This window comes from Strigops habroptila, chromosome 2 (genome assembly GCF_004027225.2).
Source record: "Strigops habroptila isolate Jane chromosome 2, bStrHab1.2.pri, whole genome shotgun sequence".
NCBI classification, from domain to species: domain Eukaryota; kingdom Metazoa; phylum Chordata; class Aves; order Psittaciformes; family Psittacidae; genus Strigops; species Strigops habroptila.
The window spans coordinates 13747556-13772881 of record NC_044278.2 but is presented as its reverse complement, the minus strand read 5'-3'; the positions used below and the strand labels follow the sequence as shown (position 1 = coordinate 13772881).

The following is a 25326-nucleotide window of genomic DNA, read 5'->3' as shown; positions in this document are numbered from 1 at the left end:
GAGATTTAAATCACTTGTTCTGATTGAGAGCAAGCACTGTGTCGTGGAAGTGAAGAGACTGTGGACAACCAAAAAAGCACACTGAGATTCTGATCAGGGCATTCATTATTGTTGGTGGGAAACAACCTTAAACAATAATTGATTGCATTCATGTAGAGGGTAGAGAAACCTGCAATGAGATAGTATTATATTCATAGTCTGAGAATGATTTTGAACAGGTGGGAAAGTAAGAGTAACAAACACAGTATTTCAAATTGCTCAGGTGTGGTAGTAGGTAGCTCTTGTAAGAACAGAGGCCTTAAATCAGTGTGGGTTTACGAAATATGTGTAATAAATTTGTATTCAGTTTTAGGCACGATCTCCCTTTATAGTTGCCTTTTTAAACTAGGGGTGTAATTGTATACTTAATTTTCACCCTAAAACATTTCCTTTTAACACTGATTCTACTAATCTCAATACTTATTTAATTCTCACTGTAATCTTACTAATCCTTTTTACAGGTAGAAGGAAACTACATGCAAGTAAAAAAACCTGTTCTGAGATTTAACAGTCTTAATTTAATGGATGCTAACTCTATTGTGGATATTGTTTACTCCAGAATAACTGTCATTACTGAAATGAAACCTTGTTTCTTGCAGACAGGCTTCTATCATGCAGTGTGAAATAAGAAGGGAAGACAGCTTCAGTTGTTGTAGTTTTAGTATGTCCTGTAAATTGCCACATTTTGAAAGACTGTGATTTAGAATTTTAGACAAATCAGTTACTGATGGTATAATTTCAATTCTAGATACAAATCTGGTGGCAAGTTGTCTTAATGAAAGCAAGTTACATGAAAACATGTTAGCTGCTTCCCCTTTCCAACTTGTACATCAGGCCTGATATACAAAGAATAATAAACGTGTTTCGTTTCAACGGTCAATATTCATTGTCTTCCTGCCTAGCCCAAATATCCATTCCCACTTTTCAGTGTCTTTTCTCACTGTGTACCAGCCTCTAAATCCACATTTTCCTTCAACTTCAGTTCTGTCTTCCATTGTGATTTTTTTTTTTTGTTTTATTTTTTTTTTTGTCTGTTCAATGTAACACATTTTCTTTCCCCCTTTTCCTCCTTCAAGTCTTCCCATACGAAGGTTTGTTTTCAGGCTAGCCATTTCTGCCTCAGATTCCTCAATCAATCTTTGGTCCCTCTGAAGCTCTACTGCTGCCTCCAAAAGACTGTATTTCCTTTTAGCCTCATCAGTTCATACTATGTTCTTGCCAGATTCCTTGTCTGACTGCTCTAGTCCACCCACTCAATCCGTTCTCTGCTCTGTAGGCGTTATTGGTTTGTTGATCTTTAGCCACCTTCATCAAAATGCTGTTCCCACAGCATTATGCTTTCATTGGGTTTTTCCTTAACTGTAATATACACTCATTTGACCTTGGGGTAAAAAATATCTGTTCTTAACCAACTGGCTTTTGGTCTTAAGAGTTTGTTGATCTGGGTGTCCCTCGGCCTTGCCATAAACAACTAATCTGCTGCCTCTCTGCAGTACTTCTTCCTTCTTGCTGCTTTGCTATTTGCATCTTTTGCAGGTAACACTGTACTCTATTTCTGCAGCTTCCAATTTGTTTGTGGTCCCAACTAGACACTGACTGACTGCAGATAGAAATGCCACCCTTTAAAATTGGAAAGGGACCCTTTTTAGGCAAGACAAACCCATTGAATTATCTATTCTGCAAGACTTGCATGACACCTGTCATGCAGTAAATCTGGGGGTGGGTGCATTAGGTGATTCTTCTCCTGTCTCTTGTTTATGACTTTTAGGGCAGCTAGTGCTATAGAGGTACTGCAGTAAATCAGCCTACTATCTCGAATGGCTTCCACTCCACGAGAAGTGGAAGGAGGAGGAGAAAGCTGGTTTAGGCTCTGCCCCATACCAGTAAGCAGGCATGTAACCATGCTGTAGTGTATTTCTTTTAAAGAAACTAGAATAGCAAAATGTCCCATTTTGGAAGGCTTCATTAGCAGAATTTAAAAACTCATGTTAATGATATTTCTTGTAGGTTACTGTGCATCCCAGTTCTCTTTAATTACATCTGGTAAAATATTCAGTTAAAGTTGAAAACAAAATATTTCTATGGAACTGTGTATGTTGAGGCTTTAAAAGAGGGAGTGTATGAGCTACAGAATTTCCTAAAGCAGGAGCATAAATTGTATTCTACATAAGTTCTTTGCTTTTCAAGGTACTTATGTATAACAAACTTTCTTGGGAAGATGTACAGGAGCAATACTATTTTTTCAGCCTTGGTCTCTGTTGTGTTGTTAAAAACTACTTCACACTAGATTATAGATGTATATCCTGGATACATAGGTATGTAAATAGATGTGAACTTCATGAAATTCAACAAGGCCAAATGCAGGGTCTTGCACCTGGGTTGGGGCAAGGCCCAGTATCAATATAGACTGGTGGATGACAGGATTGAGAGTAGCGCTGTGGAGAAGGACTTGGTGATACTGGTGAATAAAAAATTGGATCTGAGCTGGTAATGTGCGTTTGCTGCCCAGAAAGCCAACCATTGCCCGGAGTAGTTGTGGATGCCCCATCGCTGGAAGTGTTCAAGGCCAGGTTGGATGGGTCTTTGAGCAAGCTGTTCTAGAGTGAGTTGTCCCTGCCCATTGCAGGGGGTTTGGAACTAGATGATCTTAAGGTCCTTTCCAACCTGAACCATTTTATGATTCTATAATTCTACAATTCTGTGATATACTGGATAGACTTATGTCTGCGTTTCAGCTGAGATAGAGTTAATTTTCTTCCTGGTAGCTGGGACAGTGCTGTGTTTTGGTTTTAGTCTGAAAAGAATAATGCTCTGGTGTTTCAGTTGTTCCTGATGAGTAGTCCTTACTTTAAATCAAGGACTTTTCATTCTCATGCTCTGCCAGTGAGGAGGGGCATAAGAAGCCGGGAGGAAGCAGAGACAGGATACCTGACCCAAACTAGCCAAAGGGATATTTCATACCACAGCACGTCATGCCCAGTATATAAACTGGGGGGAGTTACCCACAAGGGACTGATTGCTGCTTGAGTCGGCCTGGGTATCAGTCAGTGGGTGGTGAGCAATTGTATTGCATCACTTGGGTAGGGTTTTTTCTTATTTGTTTTATTTCCGCCGCCCCCCCCCCCCCCTTATTATAGTTGTTGTTGTTACTGGTTTATTTTACTTTATTTCAGTTATTAAACTGTTCTTATCTCAATCCATGAGTTTTACCTTTTATCGATTCTCCTCCCTGTCCCACAGCAGGAGGGGAGCACAGGTAGCTGTGTGGTACTTAGTTGTGAGCTGGGATTAAACCATGACACCTTCCCAGACAAACTGAGCATTTTCACTATATTATAGTCTTCAGATAGTAGCAAAGAATATGTTTTAAATTATTCCCTATTTTTCCATTAGTAGAGTAATTCATCTTTTCAGTCATTGTGCTGTTTGTCCTGTTCTCACATTTTCTGTGCTCAAAGATTTCAGACAGAGTGTCAAAAGAGGAAAAAACACCACAACTTTTGAAAAAAAAAAAAAAATGGTATAAATCAAATTTTAATTCAGCTATTACCTTGGTGATAATCATTCAAATATCAAAGTTCCTGTATTCTGCAGTAACAGTGTGAATGTAGTATTATATAGGCTGTATTGGGCATTGCCTTCAAAGCCCCTTGGCAGCACTCCAGCGATCCTCAGTGACATTCCTCTTGCATCGCTGGGTTGTGTAACAGGCACTTAAGTCTCAAGTAGCCTTTCAAAGCGGTGCTTTGAAGTAAGTAAGTCACAGAGTGCTACTGCTATTCCAGCAGTAGCAATGCAGTGCTGTACCTGCCAAATCATCGTGCCCAAGACTGTTCATTTCAGGGCAGTGGAAGTCTCACAAATGCTTTCCACCTTCGTGCGTGTTACACATGACAACCCCTTGTTACCAAAAGGACTATTTTCAATCATATCAGAAGTGCCTGTTTTTACTTGACACTGTATTAGCAGGAAGGTTTTTTTGGTTAATTATTTTTAAAAAGGTATTAGTACTATGCAGTTAGGATCCAACTTCTTTTTTTTTTTTCTTCTGCTGGCATTTAAAGAGCTGTGGACTAGGAAGAGATATATTAAAAAATGTTCCCTGGATTTGTCACATCCAAATCACCTCTTGCACTCTAGAAAATCTGAAAAAAAAAAAATAAATCCTGAAATAATATGGATAAGTAATCTTTTTCCTTTCTCTTCTTGATGCGAAATCAGAAGAAAAGTTTCTATTCATTTAGCTTATCATATAGTCACAGAAGGAAAAAGCAGGGTAACTGTATACTGTTTAATGTTAGACCAGTTATTCAACAGACCAGGCACAACACTTTACTGCGTGAATGATGGCATTCTCAGATCCATTTTATGCTCTACAGTTATCTTTGAAATTTTAATCTTCATGTATGTGCATTAAAAGTATATCTCATTCAAAGCTCAAATTCTGCATATAGTAGAGGTGAGTGCTCCGTGATGTCCAATCTTTTAGAGCAATTTGATCTTTGGTTAGATAGTCGAAACTGATTTCCTGTCAAGTAAGTGACAGGATGTTGTATATTTAGTTGTTGAGAATGTTAAAAGTATTGCAAACCTGATTATTTTGTAAAAACAATTGAGCCTTCATGCTGATGTTCCACTGTAGGTAAAGAGAACAAGATTTTCAAAGCTACCAATTATTAGCATGTACTTTAGCTTGACAGCCTGACCTAGCACCTGTAAAATGTTCATGCTGTGAAGGTTTGGTGCTTAACACCATAAATGATGACCCAGTGGAAAAAGTGACAGACTGACGTAGTGGAAGAGAGAATTACAAAGCTGAAAAACATTGAACTGGCTGGCTGAGTGGATATTTAATCAAAGAAGATGAGAAACATTTTATCATCATGAATATAAACCTAGGATGTCTCTGGGAATATTTGTCAGAAGTGGAACAACTCTTTCTAGTAAGTTGCATTTACTTTGGTATATTTTTGAGGCTCTGTATTAAAAAAAAAAAAAGAAAACATTCAATATAGCCAAATATTAACCTCATCTTTTCTGAGTTGCCTGTGTGCCCCTTCCTGAAACATTCTTTTCATATGAGTTCTGGTAAACTCTTTTTCTGTACATCATGATCACTTTCAGACTACAACAGTACAGCTAACTATATTGAATATTTAACTTTTAAAGTAGATAACTTATCAAGCAAATGAGATGCAACTTCAGGAAGCAAAGGAGAAAAAATGATCATTTTGCTTGAGAGCATTGACATCTTTGAAAGTCATGACTGCTTCTGCTTTGATATGCCCACAGCCTGTGGCTCTACTGATGACTTGCCTTAACTGCTGACAGCTAAAATCATCACTTATCGCATCACCTTTAACAAGCAAGAAAAATACAAATGTAGGTTTGATAGCCCTCCCCTATCCTCTGTATGTCACTTGCTTTCTTAGGTCATTAGGGAGATCAGGGAGCATATCCTTCTATTGGAGTGTGAAATATTGACTTCATCCTGCTTATATGGCATTGACATAGATCTGTAACGCATAATAATAATAAATATGTCTTGTCACTTTTGGAGGCTCATTTATATGACTTGTGGATAAATTGAGTGGTGGTTCAGATGGGGATTGAACGGCTATGCTTTTCCACCCTCTGTACCACTTCATACAGACATTGTTAGCATTACTGTTAGATTGGGAAAGCGGGGTAGTCTGGATGTGCCGTTTGTGGGCTATATGAGCTCTTTGCTTTCTGTATTTTAGCTTTTCTGACTACAAAATAGGAATGGTCCTGTTTCATTTTATGATGTAAAATATGGATTGAATGTAGGTAAACTCTTATTTAGCTGCCTAGAGTTAAGAGGTTATGCTGAACTACAGAAGCAGTAGAAGATGGGAATGGTTTTAAGATGACAGAAGGTAGATTTAGATTAGCTATTAGGAAGAAGTTCTTTACTGTGAGACACTGGAACAGCAGGTTGCCCGGAGAAGTTGTGGAGGCCCCATCCCTGGCAGCGTTCAAGGCCAGGTTGGATGGGGCTTTGAGCAATTTGGTCTAGTGGGTTTGCCTGAATGTCAGAGTTTCAGACTCCTGTTTCTTGCTCTCAGCCAGTCAGAAGCAGCATGCTCTGACTGTGCTTGTGAGAACCCCCTCAAGGGCCCTGCCAAGAAGCCCAAACTGGTCCCTTGCCTCAGTTCTTGAGCTAGAGATTCTCAAACAGCTTTTTATGGGGCTGTGCTGCCAGTCAAGCATGAACTCTTTAGTTGCTTCAGCCTTTGTACTTCTCCTAACATCTGTCTATTCTGTTCCTCAGAGTCACCAAACAGCTAATTTTTCATTATGGTTATTAAGTAACTACTTGAGTAAGCAGTGGCCATCTGTCTTCCCAGTCCCCATTTGTCACTTTATCAGCTGTTCTCTTCAAAACTTCTTTCTATAAAGGGACTGTTGTGGAAAAGTCTGAATTGATTCTGGTTCTCCTTCTACTTGAAAAGAAACGGAATACCAGGTTGAAAGGTGCTTCTGTATCAACCTTGCCAGTTATGCTTGGGGAAAAGGCAAGAAACCTGCAATACTATTTCATACTTACTCATAGAGAGGCTAGGTCTTTGGATCAGTGCAGCGTAAGAAGGAATTATCCTCTTGGACTCCTATGGGAAGTTTCTATCCCTGTTGAAGAGGAAGGTTAACAACAAAGTGGAGAACATTAAATATAGCATCATGATTCCACAACCGAAGTCCCAATCTAATAGGATTGACTTCAGCACACAAGTAATATATACTTTACCAGTGCAAAGAAAGATAAATCCGTTTGTCTGAATTTCATTTGCTTCTAATTTCCCTAATGAAGATATACTCAGATTAATAAACAGAGCTGACAAAACTGCCAGGTATTCATGTTCATTTAGAAAAATCTACCCAATAATCTGCTGTTGACATGAACATGTTGGTGAATTGAATATCAATCAGCTTTTTTAAGTTGGAATGAAAATTATTACATAGGGCAGCTGGGGTCCTATCATAATTTTGTGACTTCTGTTTTTATCACGGCTATCTCTTGCCCTTGTATCTCACACGTGAAACCAAAAGGTTAGGAAAATAGTACAGTTATGTGACATAAACAAGCTCTGGTGCTATTTTCTGGACCTGCGAACAGCATTAATTTATCTTACTTAATTTTAACAGCACTCCCTGCTGAAAAGGAGTATCTTAGAAATGAAAACTGAGTCGATAGTTAAGAACACACTGTTTCCCTGGTACTAAACATTCCTATTTTCCCATCTTGTTCTTTGTGAGAAGCCTATTATAGTGGTCTGCTTCTACCTAATTCTTCTACCTACCAGGACTTCTTCAGTTCTGTGTTCAATGCTTGTCCTGCAGGGCTGACATTGCGGTACTAGCCCTTTCTAATGCATTACAAACATAGGAATTCATCCCTTCTGGATGATCTGTAGATTTGAGAGCCTCCTACTGTCTTACTCCCCTATTTGGAAGGGCATTGTTTAATTAAACACTTTTGAAATCACTTTGACACTGCCCATAGGGAAAAATCAGTGTTATAGGCTAGGAGAGGTAGATTATTACCTATTCATTTCTAATTCCAGTTACCTGAGGAAAGCTTGGGAGTTCATCTATTTCTGAAGTAAACCCATTTCTATTAGATGTAAATATGCTTTTTACTTCAGGAATTTTATTTTTTCTCAAGCTTGTGAATAAGACTCGCATTGGAGAAGCAAGCACTTACGTTAGACCTCAAAATACGTAATGTTTATAGGTGTCTTAGGGCAAAAAGCATGCCAAGTGGTAGAATACGCAGTTAAGATGTAACTGTTAAATTTGTGATTGTAAGTATAATCCCAGAAAGATTTCAGTGCAGAAATTGTCATGTATTTCTGTACTGACAGATAGATTTTCTACATGCTGGGTTCGTTTGGTGCTACTGAATGTATTGGGTTGATTCCAAAGGCTCCGCTTGGTATTCATGAAATGAAACACGGAACCTGCCTTACTGGAGAAGGCCATATCTTTTATTGACTGGCGCCACATGCCTGTGGCTCATAAATTGTTTAATTTCTCCTCTTTCTTTGGAATATTTATATTATGAAAACAGGGATTAAAGTTGTATGATAAGGCAGCACTTTGATGCTGAAGAAAGAAAATGTTATCCTAGTAGAGTAACCATTTAAAGATTTCTATCCCTCATAAGTTGCTTTAGAGAGACATTTACCATCAGAGAGGTTATATATGCATGTGCAGAAAAAACATTAAAGCATGGACGGTTGCATCGGTGTGGAGAATCTCTAGTTGCACTCCACAACAGGGAGCTCCTGTTGTAGGTCATCATGCAGGGAATCTTTTTCTCAGTCCTGTTGTAAAACAGTAGTAAAGGTAATTTGTCTTTCCTTTATTCATATGTTTATTGCTTTTTTTACACCAGAGAAATAAGTTTTTCACAAGATGCTTTGTACAGAAAGCTGCCACAAACATTTCATACTTCAGCTTCAATAATTGTAAAGGCTAACAGTTGGCCAAATAGTATCTATTTTAATTGTACTGACACTACTTCAGGAATGAACTCTGCCTATTTATTACATGTTGGCTAATCAGAAAAAACTCCTTCATTTAAATGAAAGCATCTAGGTATAGTTGACCGATTTTCGTAATTAATCAGTTACTTCTATTTTGTTTGTTTCTTTGTTGCTTCATTTGTTTGTTTGTTTGGGATTTTTTGTTAAGAAGTATTTTAGCACTATTCTAATGCTATTAAATGCTTAATGCTATTAAAAACAGGTGACAAAAATAATGGAAATAAACGTAGAATGTAATATTTTACTGTTATTTCTTTTGGGTGTGGGGATTCTTGTTTCATGAAAATAAGTCTGTCTCGGATTTTTTTTAATCTTACTATGTTTTAAGCTCCACCTTTATAAAATAGATATTTAAATTTGCCCAATATTTCAAATATTTCCTGATCCTAAAATAAAAAAAAAAAAAGTATCAGTCATGTTATTTAAAGTAGAGGTGTGATAGGTATAGGTATATGTTCAATGGGCTGTGTACGTGTTATAAATTGTAAACGATAATAATTGCTTATCAGAGCATTCTGATAGGTGTTTATAGTATTGAGATTGCTTATTTTACAATAAAGTGACTTTAAGTGACATTAAGAAGGAAATAAATATGCTCTTGTTAAAATGAGAAATGTTTGTGCTTGGATACTTTAAACACTGAAGTTAACTTTAAGTTTGTCAGCCTTTAAGTGACACTTAGCCACAGACTTACCACTTTTCTTAAATAAATCCTGCTGCCAGAAACATAAGTGTTAGCAATAGTAAAACCAAGCCACAGTAAATGCAATAGGTAACTAGCTGACTATTTGTTCTAATTATGGTCTTTTTATTATTGAAATAACGCATAAAGACTGGTGTCTATTGTTCACTGGTTATGAAAGCTGAAGGCTTTCTCCAGAAAGGCAGACTTTTATGACTGTCAAAACTTACAGTGATAATTTTAAGTTATTTCTAGATAAAGAAAGTTTAGACATGAAGTCGAAAATTTACGAAGTCTTAAAGATGTTGGTAGAAGACAAATACTTTAATCTTTTTGTGCTGCAGAAGTCATAAAATGAATTAAGCCTACTTGCAGAGTTGTGAGTGTCAAGTATTGCTGGGTTTAACTCAGATTACCTCTTCTTTTTGAAATACTTTGGAGGTGCTGAAACACACATTAGGTTCTTTCTTTAGAATGTGAGGCATTTTTTTCATTCTACCATGGCTACATGCCTTGTTATTTGGAAATAATTGTAAAATTGCATTCTTGTTAGTAAATATAAGTTGAGTGGAATTTCGTATAACTCCTTGTTCTACAGATATGATTATATATGGTGTTCATGACTTGTTCTTCTAAAATAATGTGATGATACAATCAGGGATCAATTACATAGCATGAATATGAAAATACAAATGGTTTGTGAAGCCGGTGGCTTATTTCTTCCTTCTACCTTCATAGACTCTGATTGCTGAAAAGTATGTGGAGTTGAAAAAACAAATATTCGGCAAATGAATTGCAAACAGACAGGAATGCATAAGCTTGCAAAAGTGATATGTCCTATCCACTTTAATTGTTCAAGTGAAATACCGTACCATTCCGAGGTTCCATTAGTTGCTCCTTCCATTTCACTAGCTTCAGGGGTTTGACAGTATATGGAATAATGGTACTGAAGATAGGGCTGGAATCAATCGCTTCTGCCTCCATCAGTTCTCTCAGTAGGTACAAGGGTTATTCTTTCATTTTAAATAATTACATAAATTAGATCTCTCAGTGTGGTGTCTTTATGATTTTAGGTAGCAAGAACAGCATTTGGTTTCCTTATCTTGCTTATTTACATGGTACAGTTGAATAAAAATATACATTTAATACTCCAAATTCAGTAAAGTCTTCCACCAAAAAAGCACAAGAAGATAATAAATCAGAGGTTCATCTAGATTTTTCTGTTTAACTCTTTAATGCAGTGAGGTTGCTCTCGTGTAACTGAGGGGTCTGCAAGGGTTGGCAATGCTGATAATAATAGAGATTAAAGGGATTCATGTTGATTTTTCAAGTGAGAGTGGAAGAAAGGCAATGTGAAAAAGCTTTTGGTATTAAAATATTGGCTTCCATTCTGGTGAGAGATGGAGCAGTAGGATTACAGTAGCCTTCCACTCTCAGGAGAACATGTATGTTTGGACGTAAGGTACGGAAAGGATAATTATATTGGCTGTGAAATAGCAGGAGCACTAAGAAAGTGTAGGAAAGCATAAAATGATACAGCAAAGAGCATAAATTTTAATTTAATTTAAAAAATGATCTTGCTAAGAAATAGGCAGTAAGGTTCTCTAGGGAAAAAGGTTGAATAAAAAGGGTGGATAGTGGCATTTTATGTAAAAAGAACCACTGTTTGTTTTAATCTTGTTAGCTCAGAGCCACAGGATTTGAAATTATATCTATCCAGGTGGTAGTAGGGAACAGTAAGACTGAAACAGATAAGTGAATCAAATTAGGAAATAGAGTAAGTTGTCCCTTAAGCATCTGTATGCAATGCATGGGAAGAAAAATTGCACGGTGGGGGAATTAGTTTTTGAAGGTGCTCGCTGGAGACCTCATGTAACTGGGAGTAAAATGCCACCAAGTTAAAAGACGGGCAGTTATCCAACATAAAAAATAAAGCACCCAGTCTAATAATGTTGCAAACTCTTAGGACTGAGAAGGTGAGTTTAGCATGAATGAGATGTTGGGTTTTGTACATGAAAAATTGTTCTGGCCGGTTCTCATTCCTTAGAGCTGAATTCTAATCACATGTTTGTGTGAGTGCTCAAATGTGAAAATGAAAAAGTGGAAAGTGGAAATTTGTTTTTAAAATTCTTGGTTGGGATATCATTGATCAACAAAAAAAGGCCACTTTTGGACAACAGTTCAACCTACATGTGAGATTTTAGGTAAATAGGTGTTACATTAGGTAATGTGAAAGCAGAAACTAGAAGTACAAACGCTTGTAATAGTTAATGGAAAGAGGGGATATATGTGGAAATTAATACACATTAGAAAATATGAAGTTTAGAAAATGAAGAACAAGAGGCAAATATGTTAGGTAAAAGCCCAAGTCTCACAACACTCAGGATAATGGGAAATTCTCTATTGTATTATGGATAAAAATGTTCATGTGAATGGTATTGAACTATTTTAGAAAGATGCAGAAAATAAGGTGTTCAGAATTGAGAAAATTAGAAATCAGTGATTTATTCACATAACATGAAGAATATGAAGTAGTCCCCATCTGGCATAAATAGTTCTTTTCCAAGAGTCCTGAAAGAATTGGCTGAGGAGATCTCTGGGCTACTGATGGTAAATTTAATGAGTTTGGGGACTTTGGGAATTCAAGAATATTGGAAAAGCGTAGGTGTTAGAGTACTGGTTTGAAAAGAAAAGGGAAGCACCATTAACCAGGTAACTAGATTTTTATAAAACCCACAGCATTGGAGAGGATTCGAGAAGTCATTTAGCTCCCCTGCCCCAAGGCAACATGAGATTATGTAGAAACTAGGGCTGACAGTGTTTACGGTGTCTTAAAAGCCTCCTATGGAGGAGATTCCCCAGCTTCCCAATTAGTCACAGCTATCCCTCTTCTTTACAACTGTAGGGGTAGTAAGGATTTTCCTGAAGTCTAACATAAAACTCTTACAAATGCTGAAGAGAGGGGAAGGATTACTTAATATATTTTGCTGGATATAATCCTGTTTATCTCAGCCAAACAGCGTTGGCGATACTTTGTTTACTGTATGATTTGCTATGATTCCTATGTACTTTCCCAGCAGAATTGCTATCTAGACAGGTGCTCCTCATGCTTTATTACCGCATCTCATTAATCTTGCCTAAACCAGATAGCTGTTGCATCCAAAATAATGGAAATTATGGAAAAAGATTCAATTGGTACATATATAATGAATGCCAGTTCATTTGTTTTATGGAAAACAAACCTAGTAAAAAATCCCAAGCATTTAAACAATTTTTCCCAGTTGATTACATGTTAATTGCCAAAGGGGACTTGCATATTTCCCTCTTCTTTCTGTCTTCCTCAGGCAGACAAGCCACAGAGGTAGTATGTTTAGATTTTGTATAGTATGACAAAATACCAGAAAGTCTTCTGACAGTAAAAAGCTAACCAAATTTTTCAGTAAATGAATTTAAGAAAACCTGAGGTCTGAGAGACCTTGAAGTAGTTTTCAGTGACTGTTAAATCACAGAATTTGAGATTCAAAATTCTACATTCTAACCAGTCAACATTTTTCACTAGTAACATGGAAATAAATATGAAATCAATAGCTGACAGAAGACAAGGAAAGAAAGAGAGATGATGTGCAGCCAGGGAACAGCCGTTACCACTTAGTAAAGGTCAGCTCTTAAAAGTACAGCTTGTCTTAATATAAACAAATGGATCTTTGTACATTCAAGAGCAAAAATGCAACCCAAACTGAAAAATAATGATGAAAAGAAGTGATTCTGTAAAGGACAGTGAACTTGATAAACTTAATAACTGCCTGTCAGTGCAGTGCTGCAGTCAAAAATAGGCTAATGTGACCTTGGATATATAAACAGGATATAAAAATAAGCAGGTTCTTTATCTTAATATATATTGTTAGAAGGAATGATTTCGGAATACTGCAGGTGATCCTTTTCTTAAATATGGTATTTTTCTGCAGATCCCTGAGTTACTAGTGTTGCCTTCAGAAATTAATGGTTGGTTGTTGTTCTATTTTCCTTGCAAATCTTTGGTTTACCCACCGTAGCTGTAACTGTGGAATGTGTTCGTCTGCAACGACCAGGAGATCAAGCTGGGTGATCTTGTGGCCTATCCTGATGTTGGACTATGATTCCATATGATTGGCCACAATCCTTTATTTATTTAAAACTGTTAGGTCAGTCTGCCTGAAGATGTGTAAAGAAAGAAAAGAAACTGGTGAAACAATGTTTGGGAAGCTTTTTCCTTGGTTGTACAGATAAGATTGTAGAGTTCATCTTCAGAACAGTATTTTGGAATTAGAATTAAAATTCCACACTGTCAGTCCTTGGAGTTCTGCTCATCATAATTTTAAATAAAACAGTTCTCTCAGGACCAGGCAAAATCTCTGAAAAGATTAATTTCAGTTGTAAAGTCTAATAATAGCAGTGTAAGATATGTCCACAAAAAAAAAGGAAACTGGAGCTCAGTATGTCATAATGAGTTATAATAATGTAGTATCTATTAAAGTATGTACTGGCAAACAAAGCTAAACACTTTTAAATTCTAAGTATGAACAGTGCACTTAACTAAAACATGTCTGCAGCTCTGTGCTTAAGTTCATATATTATTGTTGGGCAAGTTACACTATTCTTAGCTCAGTTATTTAAGGAAGGACATGCAAGTGCCAAATCTAAGTTCCTTCTATCCAAAAAGACTTTTTTTAAAGGATCTTTGAGTTAATTTTGAATCGTGACGTGACTTTGTAGTGGCAGACCTACACTATTTCACTCTTGTTCACTCTGCAAGTTTTGTACTCTTATGTTGCCTCAAAAAAATGGCCACTACAAGTGGAGATTGGATATCAAAAATGTCAGTAACATTGCTTAGTTGCAGCCAGTTTATCTACAGCTTTTTTATTTTCATAAATATTAACCGCAGTAGTTCCAGACACATACTTTTGCTTATGCTGGCAACTAATGTCTGTGATGGCCGTTTTGCATGAAGTCTCATTTAGGAGGAATGGGGCTTTTTATGGCATATAAAGGAGTAAATAAGTAAATGGAGGGACAAGGGTCATTCCTGGTTCCATTATCTTTTCAGGGAATTTTCTCATTTTAAGCATCATACGTGTACTGTCCATTATCTGGTTTTAGCCTCTTTGCATTGCTCCATCCCTGGTGTGTTCAAGGCCAGGTTGGGTAGACCTTTGGGTGACATAGTCAAGGGTGAGGCATCACTGTTCATAGCAGGGGGGGTTGGAACTAGATGAACTTAAGGTCCTTTCCTATCTATTCTATGAATTGCCAGTTCTTTTGAAAATCAGTATTTTGCAGTCAGAGGAGAAGCATTCATTCCTGTATGTAATTCAGATGTATACATGTGAGCATTCTTCTTAGTCTGGGTTTCTTTGGCAGAATGATTTTTTTTGCCAAGGAGCTGTGAGTTGGAAGCTTCTTGGCAGTGCAGATTTGTCTGCCATCAGGTCTGTGCTGCTGGGGATAGACTGCTTCTTAATTACCTCGTTTAAAGATAGCTTGGGTATCTCTGTCCCACGCTGAAGTCTATCATGTAGATATTTCCAAATCACTGAAGTATGTGCGGATTTTATTACTTTATTCGTGTCCTCATTTGTATAGCCAACCCAGCTGATTTTACTGCTTTACTGGGGTTTGTATTTCTTTGCCATAATATTTACTTCATCTGCCAGTATTTGCATATTTTTGATAATTATTTCATGTCTTTTAATGAAAGTACTGTTGGAAAAACAGCCTTAACTTCTATGATTTTCATTTCTGACTCTGAAGGTGACAGCATTCAATGAAGGTGGTAGCATCCTAATTCTGGTTAGTAGTTTAGTGGTTTAAATTCTCTGGTTTGAAGTTCTTACAGATTTCATGTCTGTAAACAAGCATATGTAAGCATACAAGGGGCTTGGTATGTAAAATGTATCAAAAATTGTATTTTAACAAAACTTAGTCGTTTGGTCAATGTATACAAGAAATACGGAGTACTGCGTTCAGCTCTGGGGCCACCAACACAACAGGGAGATGGACCTGTTGGATTGAGTCCAGAGGAGGGCCAGGAAGATGATCAGGGGGCTGGAGCATGTCTGCTATGAAGACAGGCTGAGGAAGCTCGGCTTTTTCAGCCTAGAGAAGAGAAGGCTCCAGAGAGACCTTCTAGCAGTCTTCTAATACCTGAAAGGGGCCTACAGGAAATCTAGAGAGGGACTTTTTACAAGGGCCTGTAGTGACAGGGCAAGGGGAATGGCTTTAAACTGAAAGAGGGGAGATTTAGGTTAGATATTTGGGAAAAATTCTTCCCTGTGAGGGTGGTGAGGCCCTGGCACAGATTGCCCAGAAAACCTGTGGCTGCCCCATCCCTGGCAGTGTTCAAGGCCAGGTTGAACAGGGCTTTGAGCAACATGGTCTAGTGGAAGGTGTCCCTGCCCACGGCAGGAGAGCTGGAACTAGATGATCTTTAAGGTCCCTTCCAGCCCAATCCATTCTATGACTCAATGATTATGGTTCAACTAAATTTGAACTTAGCATGCTTTCAGTGATGATTTTACTCTAGCTCTTAATTTTTTCAATATACAGCTTTGGGCTTTGAAGTAGTACTTGATTAATTTGGGCGAGGAATCAATTAATTCAAGCTCCACCGAAGAAATGAGTTGTTTTTCCTTGCTGTGTTTTGAGGCCTGTTCCGTGGAAGTATTATTTTTGAATACCTGGAAAATGTTTATTAAATCATGGTCTTGCTACCACAAAAATTTTAAAGAATTAATATATCATCAGAATAGCATTTGATAAGTAGCAAGGTATAACCTCAGCTGAAAACTGAGTATATTTACAAGGAGTCTGTTTGCTGGTTAGAAAGAGCTGGGGAGGAGAGATGGAGAGAATAAATCAAACTCCTGAGATGAACTGAAATATTCTCACAAACCAGCTGAGCATTTGGCCCTCTCAATAAAAAGGGGATAGCTGAACCCAGTGGCTTAATTTCTTTGGAGGTGACAGATCCCCAGTACATTGTAACTTGAAGGTTTACATAGGAAGCTGCTGCATCACAGGCCAAATAGGAACATGCTTTTTCGACTCTTCAGTAAGACTATGGTAGCCTGATGCAAGTAGAAAATACTGCAACAGCTGTAAACGTCAGCTTTTTAAGTAAGCAGAAGGCAGCAATAGTCTCAGTGGGGATAGTGATTTCATTTTTTTTCTAAAGTAAAATAGAGCTTGTAAATAAAAAAAAAAGTTTATCTTCAAATTATTCACAAAGCTTCATAAACTGGTGAAGTGGTGAAGAAGTGGAGAGCGGAATACTCCCCTTTGTTCAATATCCTTTTTAAAATGTCATTACTTTCTCCAAATAAATCATTAAACTTTTATTTGGTGAATGTTGAGCTTGTAACCTGACTGTAAATTTGCTGATAAGACTATTTCAGTTTCAGGTTAAAAGTCAATATACAGTTAAATATAGAAGAACTTCAGTTGTCACTAATACAAAAGACGAAGGAAGATGCTAGGTCGAGTTTCCTCTAATAAGCTGGCAAGCTCATATGGTTATGCCAATGTTCCTTTTCCATAAGGCAAAAACCCATGGCCTGGCTTCTGCTATTGCTGCTGTACTGCATTATAGAAACACATGATAGATAGCTGTACATTGATGGTTTGGACAGATAAGAGGTGGAAGATAGTGCGCAACAGCATAACATCCTTCCCACCCGCAAACATATGGGTAGTAGTGTCATGTTCCAAACTAATAGCTTAATTTTTCTCCATCATTTAACCATCCAAGGAAGAACTAGAATTTGTAGGCTGTAAGGAGGAACTCAGCGTTCAAAACACACCAACTTGATAGTTAAAATAAATTGCCCTATACAATACTTAATTTTGTGTTTAAATCCTAATTCACAGTTCTTAAATTAGAGGGTCAAATGAAAGAATTCCATTAGAGGGCAGTAGTACATGTAGGTACAATGTCTCATGCATTAAATATTTAGTTTTCAGTCAGCTTCCTTAGCACTATGAGCTGTGTTCTGTATAATTTTTGCATTATTAGTGAAAGAGAAAAATGAAACTAATGTAATTTAACATACTAAGATAACGCAGAAAGCAGAAACATTTTGTAGTATACAAGCACAATAATGCACATAATTTTTAACATATATTAAAAAACCAAAACTAATGTGACAGAAGTGATGCAAAATATACATTGCTGCTTTCAGCATTGTGATATTCCAGCTAAAATATCAACTCTGAAGTTCTTAGTCTTTCTGTTTTCTTTCTGAATTATACAATTTGTATATTGTATAACTTTATTTCTGTGAATTTTATGGGTTTTTTTTAAAACATCTTACTTTTGAAACTGTTTTTCTTTAATGTATACGCTTTAATGGTCAAGTCCATGTGCAGACTTTCTAGATTTCTGGGCAACGGATTGCAGAAATGTGCGTACCTATTCAGGCACTTTTTGATGACCAAGCGTCATTAATGTATTGTAATTTTGCAATAATTTCTGCAAAGGATTTAGGGTTTTTTCTGAATTACATCTTCTGAGACATTTGATAATGAAATGTAAGCCATGAAAACCTAAATGTTTAGATTCTGGTTTTATTCATACTCTGACATTTTGTTTGCTTTAATAGCTTTAAGCAGACATACTTGGCTAATATGGCTAATTCAGTTCATAACCAGTTTAATACTTGATTATGCTGTATATGTCTAACTAAGCAATACTGCAAACATACCATTTCTTTTTCCATTTTCAGTTGTGTTACTTGATACTACAACTGTCCTTGGAGAACTAGGATGGAAAACATTTCCTTTAAATGGGGTAAGTCACTCACCATTTTGGTTTTATTATCTGGATTTTGGCATTCTGACACTCTGGAAGTGAATGGCTATTATACCTGGGTGGATATTCTTGCCATCGGAAGGATTTTAGTTCTCATGATTGGAGCAGCCTGTGCTGTAAGTAGGAATAACAGATGCGAGAATAATGTGAGTACACATTATTATGCCCTTTTCTTTTCTGAGTGTTAAGAATCTGTCTTACTTTAAATCTGATTCTAACTGTTACACATCATAAAGTTCCATATTAAAAATTCCTACACTAGAGGAATGTGGTAGGACTACATTTTTTTTGTGAAATAAAAGGAAAAATAGTTTTTGATATTATAACTTGAAACAAAACTTTAATAATTTAAGTAAGGATTCTGATAGACTTCAGTATCTGGTAAAATGGTATCAGGTTGGCTAAATCAGAAGAACATTATGAATTTGTTAATATCATTAAACCAGTTTAAATATTTATAGAATGGTTTTGTGGGTTTTTTTCCTGCATTGACCATTCTAGGTTGAAGTTTGCTATTCCAGTTTAGTGTCTTACATTGGATCACTGTACTGTAACTAAAGATTGCCAGGAGGCACTTGACATTGTGTGCAGGGCCCCAGAGTGTTAAAGGTGTCTGGAATACTTGGAGATGGCTTGGCCAGGTGAGCCACAGGTGGAGAAGAAGAGCATTTTCACTCTTTCAATTTCAGCCATCAGTGCTCTGCCAGTGGCTACACTGGCAAAACCCATCTTCTCTTTCTACCCAGGTAAAGCGTGTAACAGAATATCAGAGGCATTTGTAGTTTCACTTTTTAAGTAAAATACAATATGCTCGAGCATTTAATACCTATTCTATCGGCTTCTAGTTCTGATGTCACTGTGATTATTACTTCTTTTTATATTAGCTGGCATTGTTTCTAAATTCTTGTGTATGAGGCATACAATTACTCGCTTCTCTGAAATGAGCTCAGAAAATACTGTTTTTCTGAGTGAAAAATCCTGTGTATTTTTAGTTATTTTATTTCTTGTGATCTGTTCCAGAAGGAGGTAGAAGTTGTCTATCCTCAGAACCTTAATAATCCATTTTCATAAAATGCCGTTTGTGTCTCTGCCCTCAGGGATTTCAAGCAATGTGACATTTCTTAATCTCAGCCTATTTTCAACTTTATGGATTACGCATTTTCAGAGTTTTCCAGTTCTTTATATTCCTGGACAAAATTTCAGTCTGTTACAGATACTTCTATGTTTTACATTTGGTATGCAGGCTCATGCAATCATTTCCTTCCAAAATTCTAGACAAAGCAAATACTGTCATATACCATGATGAGAAATGGTATAAGTGAGGTAGTTTTAGCTCTAGCTTTGTGATGAGCTCCACTGAATTGAACAGGGAGGCTGGCATTTGGAAAGCACTCAAGATATAATTTCATTTATTCTGTAAATTCTTAAAAGCTTTAGTTATTCCAATGAAAACAAGCACAAAAAAACCTTCACTCAAAGTTGATTTAAAACATTACTATTACAACACATCTGTTTTGGTTGGTCATATGTAAATTTAACGTTTTAGCTTTGCAGCATACAGAGGTTTTCAGGTGTCTTAGGACCTTTGCTGTGTTTTAAGAATTGGCTGCGCTTACTAGAATACATTTGAGTCAGTACTTGGGATTCAATTATTGGGGATTTTCCCAAATATGTACAATTTAGTTTTTAAAAAAGTAGCTGGAGTCAGGATGTGGGAGAAAAGTGGTTTGTAGCTTGAGGAAAATATATAGAATAAGGCTTCCTGGGAATTTAATAGGCAGAAGAGCCTAGAGTGAAAACTGTGAGATGAAGTGGGTAAATAGTTAAGAGAGGTGTGCATGTACTTTTAACTCAGGAAGAAGAAAAGTCTAAACTGTTGATGAATTAGCCTAAGCTGTAAATGGGATAAAGATTCATGTGCACTAAAACAAGTAAGTTTTTGAACAAACTTTTGGGGAAGTTGTACAGGTGAGAATCCAGGATTTGGAGAAGCATGATCCGTTTGAGAAAGACTGTAAGATATTAGTCAAATACAGCAGGAGATGACAGGATATGCAAGCAAAGTCCTCCGTTTCTCACAGTGGAATGAAGGAAAATGCCTTAGGTCAGAAGCCTGCTGTGAGCAGTAGGACCTATTGGCAATGCTGCTCCTCTGAAATGGTGCAGAAAGAATGAACAGAAAACTCCAAATAAATATTGGAGACAGATGACTTATATGAAATGAGAGTTATTTCTCTCACTGAGAGTTATGTGGAACTTCTGATTAAAATCAATAATTGCTGATTTTTCAGAGTTAATGTCATTCTGACAAACTGCAATTAAAATATACTAAATGTACGTGTTGGTTTAGATATTTGAACGTAGTGAAGAATTGTGTAAAGCTATTAAATATGAAAAGTCACATTACTTTGGCTTATAAAATATGAAATATACTGAAGTTAAAACTAAACTGGAATATATTTTTAAACTGCTTTGATATAGTTATTCTAGGATTCTGTACCTTACACAAAGGTAAGAATAAAACTGAGTGTGTAAGTGTTCATGTAATTAACAGAATATGACATTTGTATGCTGCTTCATGTCACTTTTATATGTAATCTCTGCAACAAAAGGTCAATATTAATGTTAATTACTACTTGATTCTTATTAAATTGTAAGGCAAAACAGTGCTTTTGGGATCATCTAATAATTTCTACAATACTTACTGATTTAGTAAAGAACAGTAAAACTGTTGTCTTTCTAATTCTTGCACAAACATCAGAGATGTTATTATATGTCCACAGTCCTGTCTAATCCTAGTTACTTATCTGTTCTGATATAATTCAGAATATGGCATAATTATTGGTGTGATTGAGATTATCACTGCAGAAATAAGAACCTATTTTGTCCTGTGATAGGTCCATCAGCATTTTCCTTTTTCTTGGAGGAGAGTGGCAGGTTTTGGTTTGTTTGTGCATTTGATAGAGATTTTTGTTCAGATAGTGCATTAGTCTTAAAATTAACCAATAACTCCAATAACTTTAATCAAACCTTTTTTCTTCTTTTTTAGATGAGTGTATGTGTGGTGTTTAGATGTATAAGAAAAGTGTCATTGACATAGGTACTGCTCTAATGAACATTTTTGAGGTTAGGAGGATGGGATGATAGGTTTTCTTGAGACTGTGACATTAACAGAAGTCATTAATTTACTGGCATACTCAGTCACAAATAATGTTTCCATTAAATTAAGTAGCAACTGAAAAAAAATAATATTTGGAATTTGGGTAGTATTGAGTATGCCTCGGAGATTTTAAACTAGCAGGCTAGGGTGAGGTAGGAGAAAATGTGAGGAGGTATTCTTTTGGAATTTGCAGAACCTTCACCTCCCAGACTTCTTATTTATAGTAGTTTGATAAAATAATGTTTGCAAGCTTTTAGCAGTTTTGGTAACCTCTAGAGGTAGATACCCAAGCAATTAAAGATACAACACAGTAGTTTCCTATGTGGCATTTGTATGCAATCCCATCATTTAGCTGCAAAGATGAGTTATGCACAACTGTGTTATCCAGTCCTTTGTAATATAATATGTGATTTTATTTTTTCATTTTCTCCCCAGTTATTTGTGCAACCTTCCTGAAGCATGAGAATACAATAGTTTTTCTTGCAAATGTGTTTTCTTTATTTCCTTGTAAGATTTTTTTTCCTTGTACTTTGAACAGGTAATAAATTAAGTGCTTAGAGCTACAAAATGCAGCATAAAATGTTAATATCTTTGAGGTCAGTAGGATCAGCTTTTGTTGATTGAATTCTAATTTAGCTTCTCAGTGATAGGTTGTCTAAAATTTCTACTTTAATAATGGACACATCTGATACTTCCTCTGTTCTTTGGGCTATAGTGCAAAATGACCGATTGATTTATGAAAAAGCATGTGCTATGAGATGAAAGTAGATCTTTACTCAACAAACTGTCACTCCATAACCTTGAAAATGTGGAACAAATTCTTTTGGATTGGGAAGGAAACCCTTCATAGGTTTGAAAAGAGAATGTAAATGTGTGCTAGTGAGCAGGCCACTTGAGTTCATGTGAACCATCATCCAGGGTTCCAGCTGAAGTTAGTCTGCTAACGTTGGGGACAGGATTATTTTTCTTAGGTTTTCTCACTACAGCAGGTGGTGCTGTGGCTATTAGAAGAGCAGTTTTTCTAGGGGATTAAGCATGTTTTAAGTGGTTAATAAGGTTTTGAAAATAAGGGAGGAAAGGAAAAACCTAAAAGCCTAACTGAAATGTAGTGGTCCACTAGCAGTAATACTAAATATTATACACTAGCAGTAATAATAAAATAATGTACCTTGGGCAGCTCCAGTTGTTGGTTTTTTTTTCTTCTGTCTTCAGTGTAACTTCTTAAAATATTTATTTCTCATTACATTAAACAATGTAACACAATGTTGTGAGTGAAGTTTGCTCACAAGCAAACTTCCAAACTGGTTTGGAGACTATTGTCTTAACGGCCTGTCTATTCCTGAGAAACTTCTACCATAAGTATCCTACTAAACTCTAAGAATGCCTTATTTCGCATGAGCTGAATCTACTTTGCAACTGTCAATTTGGAGTAAAGTGTTCTTATTTGAAGAAGAAAATAATGAAAAAATATTCTGCTTCTGCTTCTGCCATTAACCTAAATTTTAACCTGTGTGTGACCACTTCCTGAACTCCAAAATAATTTTAAAATTAGTGTAAAAACCAGTAAGGTGACTCATAACAAAGCTGTGAGAAATTATTTACATGTGGAAGGGGCTTGTAGAATTTACCTTGTCACAGTAGGCACAATGTATAGCCTCAGCAGTAAAGAGGCTACTAGAAGCCCTCTAAATTATTTGGCAGCTGTGTGAATGATGCAACTATTTTAATCCCAGTTTCCACAGTTATTTGAACAGCTTTCTTGTCAATTGGTAATTTTCCTATTGATGTATCCACAGCAGCAATTCTGGTTTGAATATCTTCTTTCTTTGGGGGATCTTTCAAGTTTTTAAATAACTCTCAGTAATTTACTGTTTTAGTGTTCTGGGTTTTTTTCTGTAATGAATTTGTTGAGACTGGACTTGTCAAAGCACTGATTTATTTTTTTTTTTTTTTTGCCTACCAGGCTGATTATTTACCCTCTCTGTTAATAAAATCTTTTACAGTAGTGCATCAGTCAACAATTCACTTAACTCCTTCTTAGCTAATTAGAAGATATTTTTGTAGTTTAGGGTAACATATTTTTGAATGGCTTAGTACTGATTTTCATCAGTACTCACTAATCTTTTTTCATGTTGTCATCAGAGATGATACTGAGGTTATCCAGTGCCAATGTGTAAACATTTCTTCCAGTCTAGCTGCATCCACCTTCACCTTCACTTTTGAACTAATACCTCTGAAGGTGATTTGACCAGTATGTCTTGGAACATTCTTGCACAATACTTAAGATTTTTATTTATGCGTTTTCTGAAGTGGATTGATTATTTTCTAGAATTCTGATTTCCTTTGAAGTCACATGGAAACAAAACACTTTTAAAGAAAGAGAGAGAAGCTTAGACCCCTTCCTTTATTAAAACTCAGTAAACAATTAGCAAAAAAATGTAGCACTGTCCAACCCAAAGTCATTGGGTGCATAAAGGGTAGGAAACAGTGTAAAAAGTTCTCTGTGTAACTTGACTTAAAGAAAAGAAGAAAGAAAGGAAGGCAGTCTGACTTTACTGTGTGAAATGGTAATAGAAGTGTCAGGTTCAGGCACAAAAAACACGATATAGTAAGGAGGAGTATGAAGTGGAGAAATGGTAAGAGACAACAGAGGAAGTAATCTGACAGTGGTAAAAAAAAGCAAGATAAGTAAAAAAAAAAGCATCTGAGATACAAGACTAAGATGTGCATAATGAAAAATACCAATACGCAAACAGAAAGTGAGGTTACTGCACTAAACATGCTCAGGTAACAGTATGGCATCGTAAGAAAAAGGTAGGGAGTGTATGGTGTATATGGTGATACTTGGTGTCCACAATTTAATTCTGCATTTCATATTATCCAGTTATCTAAAAGCAAATAACTAAATTTTATAAAAGATGACAACAAATGCCTAGTACAGAAATGCAAATTCTTCTCACTGTAGTTCCCAGTCATTTGGATTTGCTGTGAAGTAGAAACTGAATAAGTTCTGCGTATTTGTAAACATACAATTTGCAAACCCACCTGGCCACTTTAATATTGATTTGAAGGATGACAATAATTTGAACATTTCATGTAGCAGTGTGAATTACAATATCATCAGTACTTCCAATCTTCACTTTTAAAACTGTAACTATTAGAATTCAATAGCTATTTAAATTATTTATGACCAGCAGGAACAATTCATCAGATTGTTGTTTTATCAGAGGCTGTGAGATTTAAAGCCTCACCATTGCATTTACACAGTAACAAGTATTTCACTAAAGTATATATTTTTAAAAGACATCAAGAAACCATAATTCCCTTGGGAATTTGTTCCGTTAATTAATTAGATCACTGTTTAAAAAAGGGTTCCTGCTATCTGATTCTTCCTTCTCAGCCTCATACTGTACCCAAATCAATGAAGTCCTTTGTTGCTCCTCTTCTTACTTCTCCGAAGTTCAAATCATTGTGTGGTTTATATTTTTTTAAAATTATACACACAAATATATAGTATTTACAGTCAATTTCATTATTTTCTACAGTTACAAATCATCATGCCACTTTACCGCTCTCCCGTTTAACCATCACTAGGCTTCCTCCGTACAGTAATAATATTGGGAGCTCATGTTCAGTTGATTCTCACTGTGACTCGTAATTGTCTGCCAGAACTGCAGTTCTACACTATATAGTAATCTGTTAGTTAAAAGCAGTATTTCCACTCCTAGATACGTAAATATACATCATACTTCAGTGAGTGTTCCTGACCAAAATACTTATTTTATGTTATATACCAAACAATTTACCTTTGAAAAGTCTCATTAGGAAAAAAACTTCTAAATGTTTAATTTTATAGCTAAAATAAGATGTTTAAGATGCTATATGACTATATGTCATCTGTAATCTGTGCTTGATTATTGTAAACTACTTTTAATCGTGCATCATGTGACGCCCAATATAATGGCTGAAAAAGGTCACAGCACATTATGGTCACTAAACCAACTTTATAAGGTCAGGATTTGTGTGATTA

General features: G+C 36.2%; 1 protein-coding gene across 6 annotated transcripts in view; it reads left to right on the top strand.

Moving 5' to 3' along the window:
- The window catches only part of LOC115601713 (ephrin type-A receptor 6), a 490729-nt gene that overhangs the window by 19546 nt on the left and 445857 nt on the right, over nt 1–25326 (top strand). For all 6 annotated transcript variants that reach the window (XM_030472043.1, XM_030472041.1, XM_030472045.1 and 3 more), the window contains exon 2: nt 18051–18115. In XM_030472043.1, coding sequence (XP_030327903.1) covers nt 18051–18115 — 65 coding nt within the window. The remainder of the gene's footprint in view (nt 1–18050; nt 18116–25326) is intronic.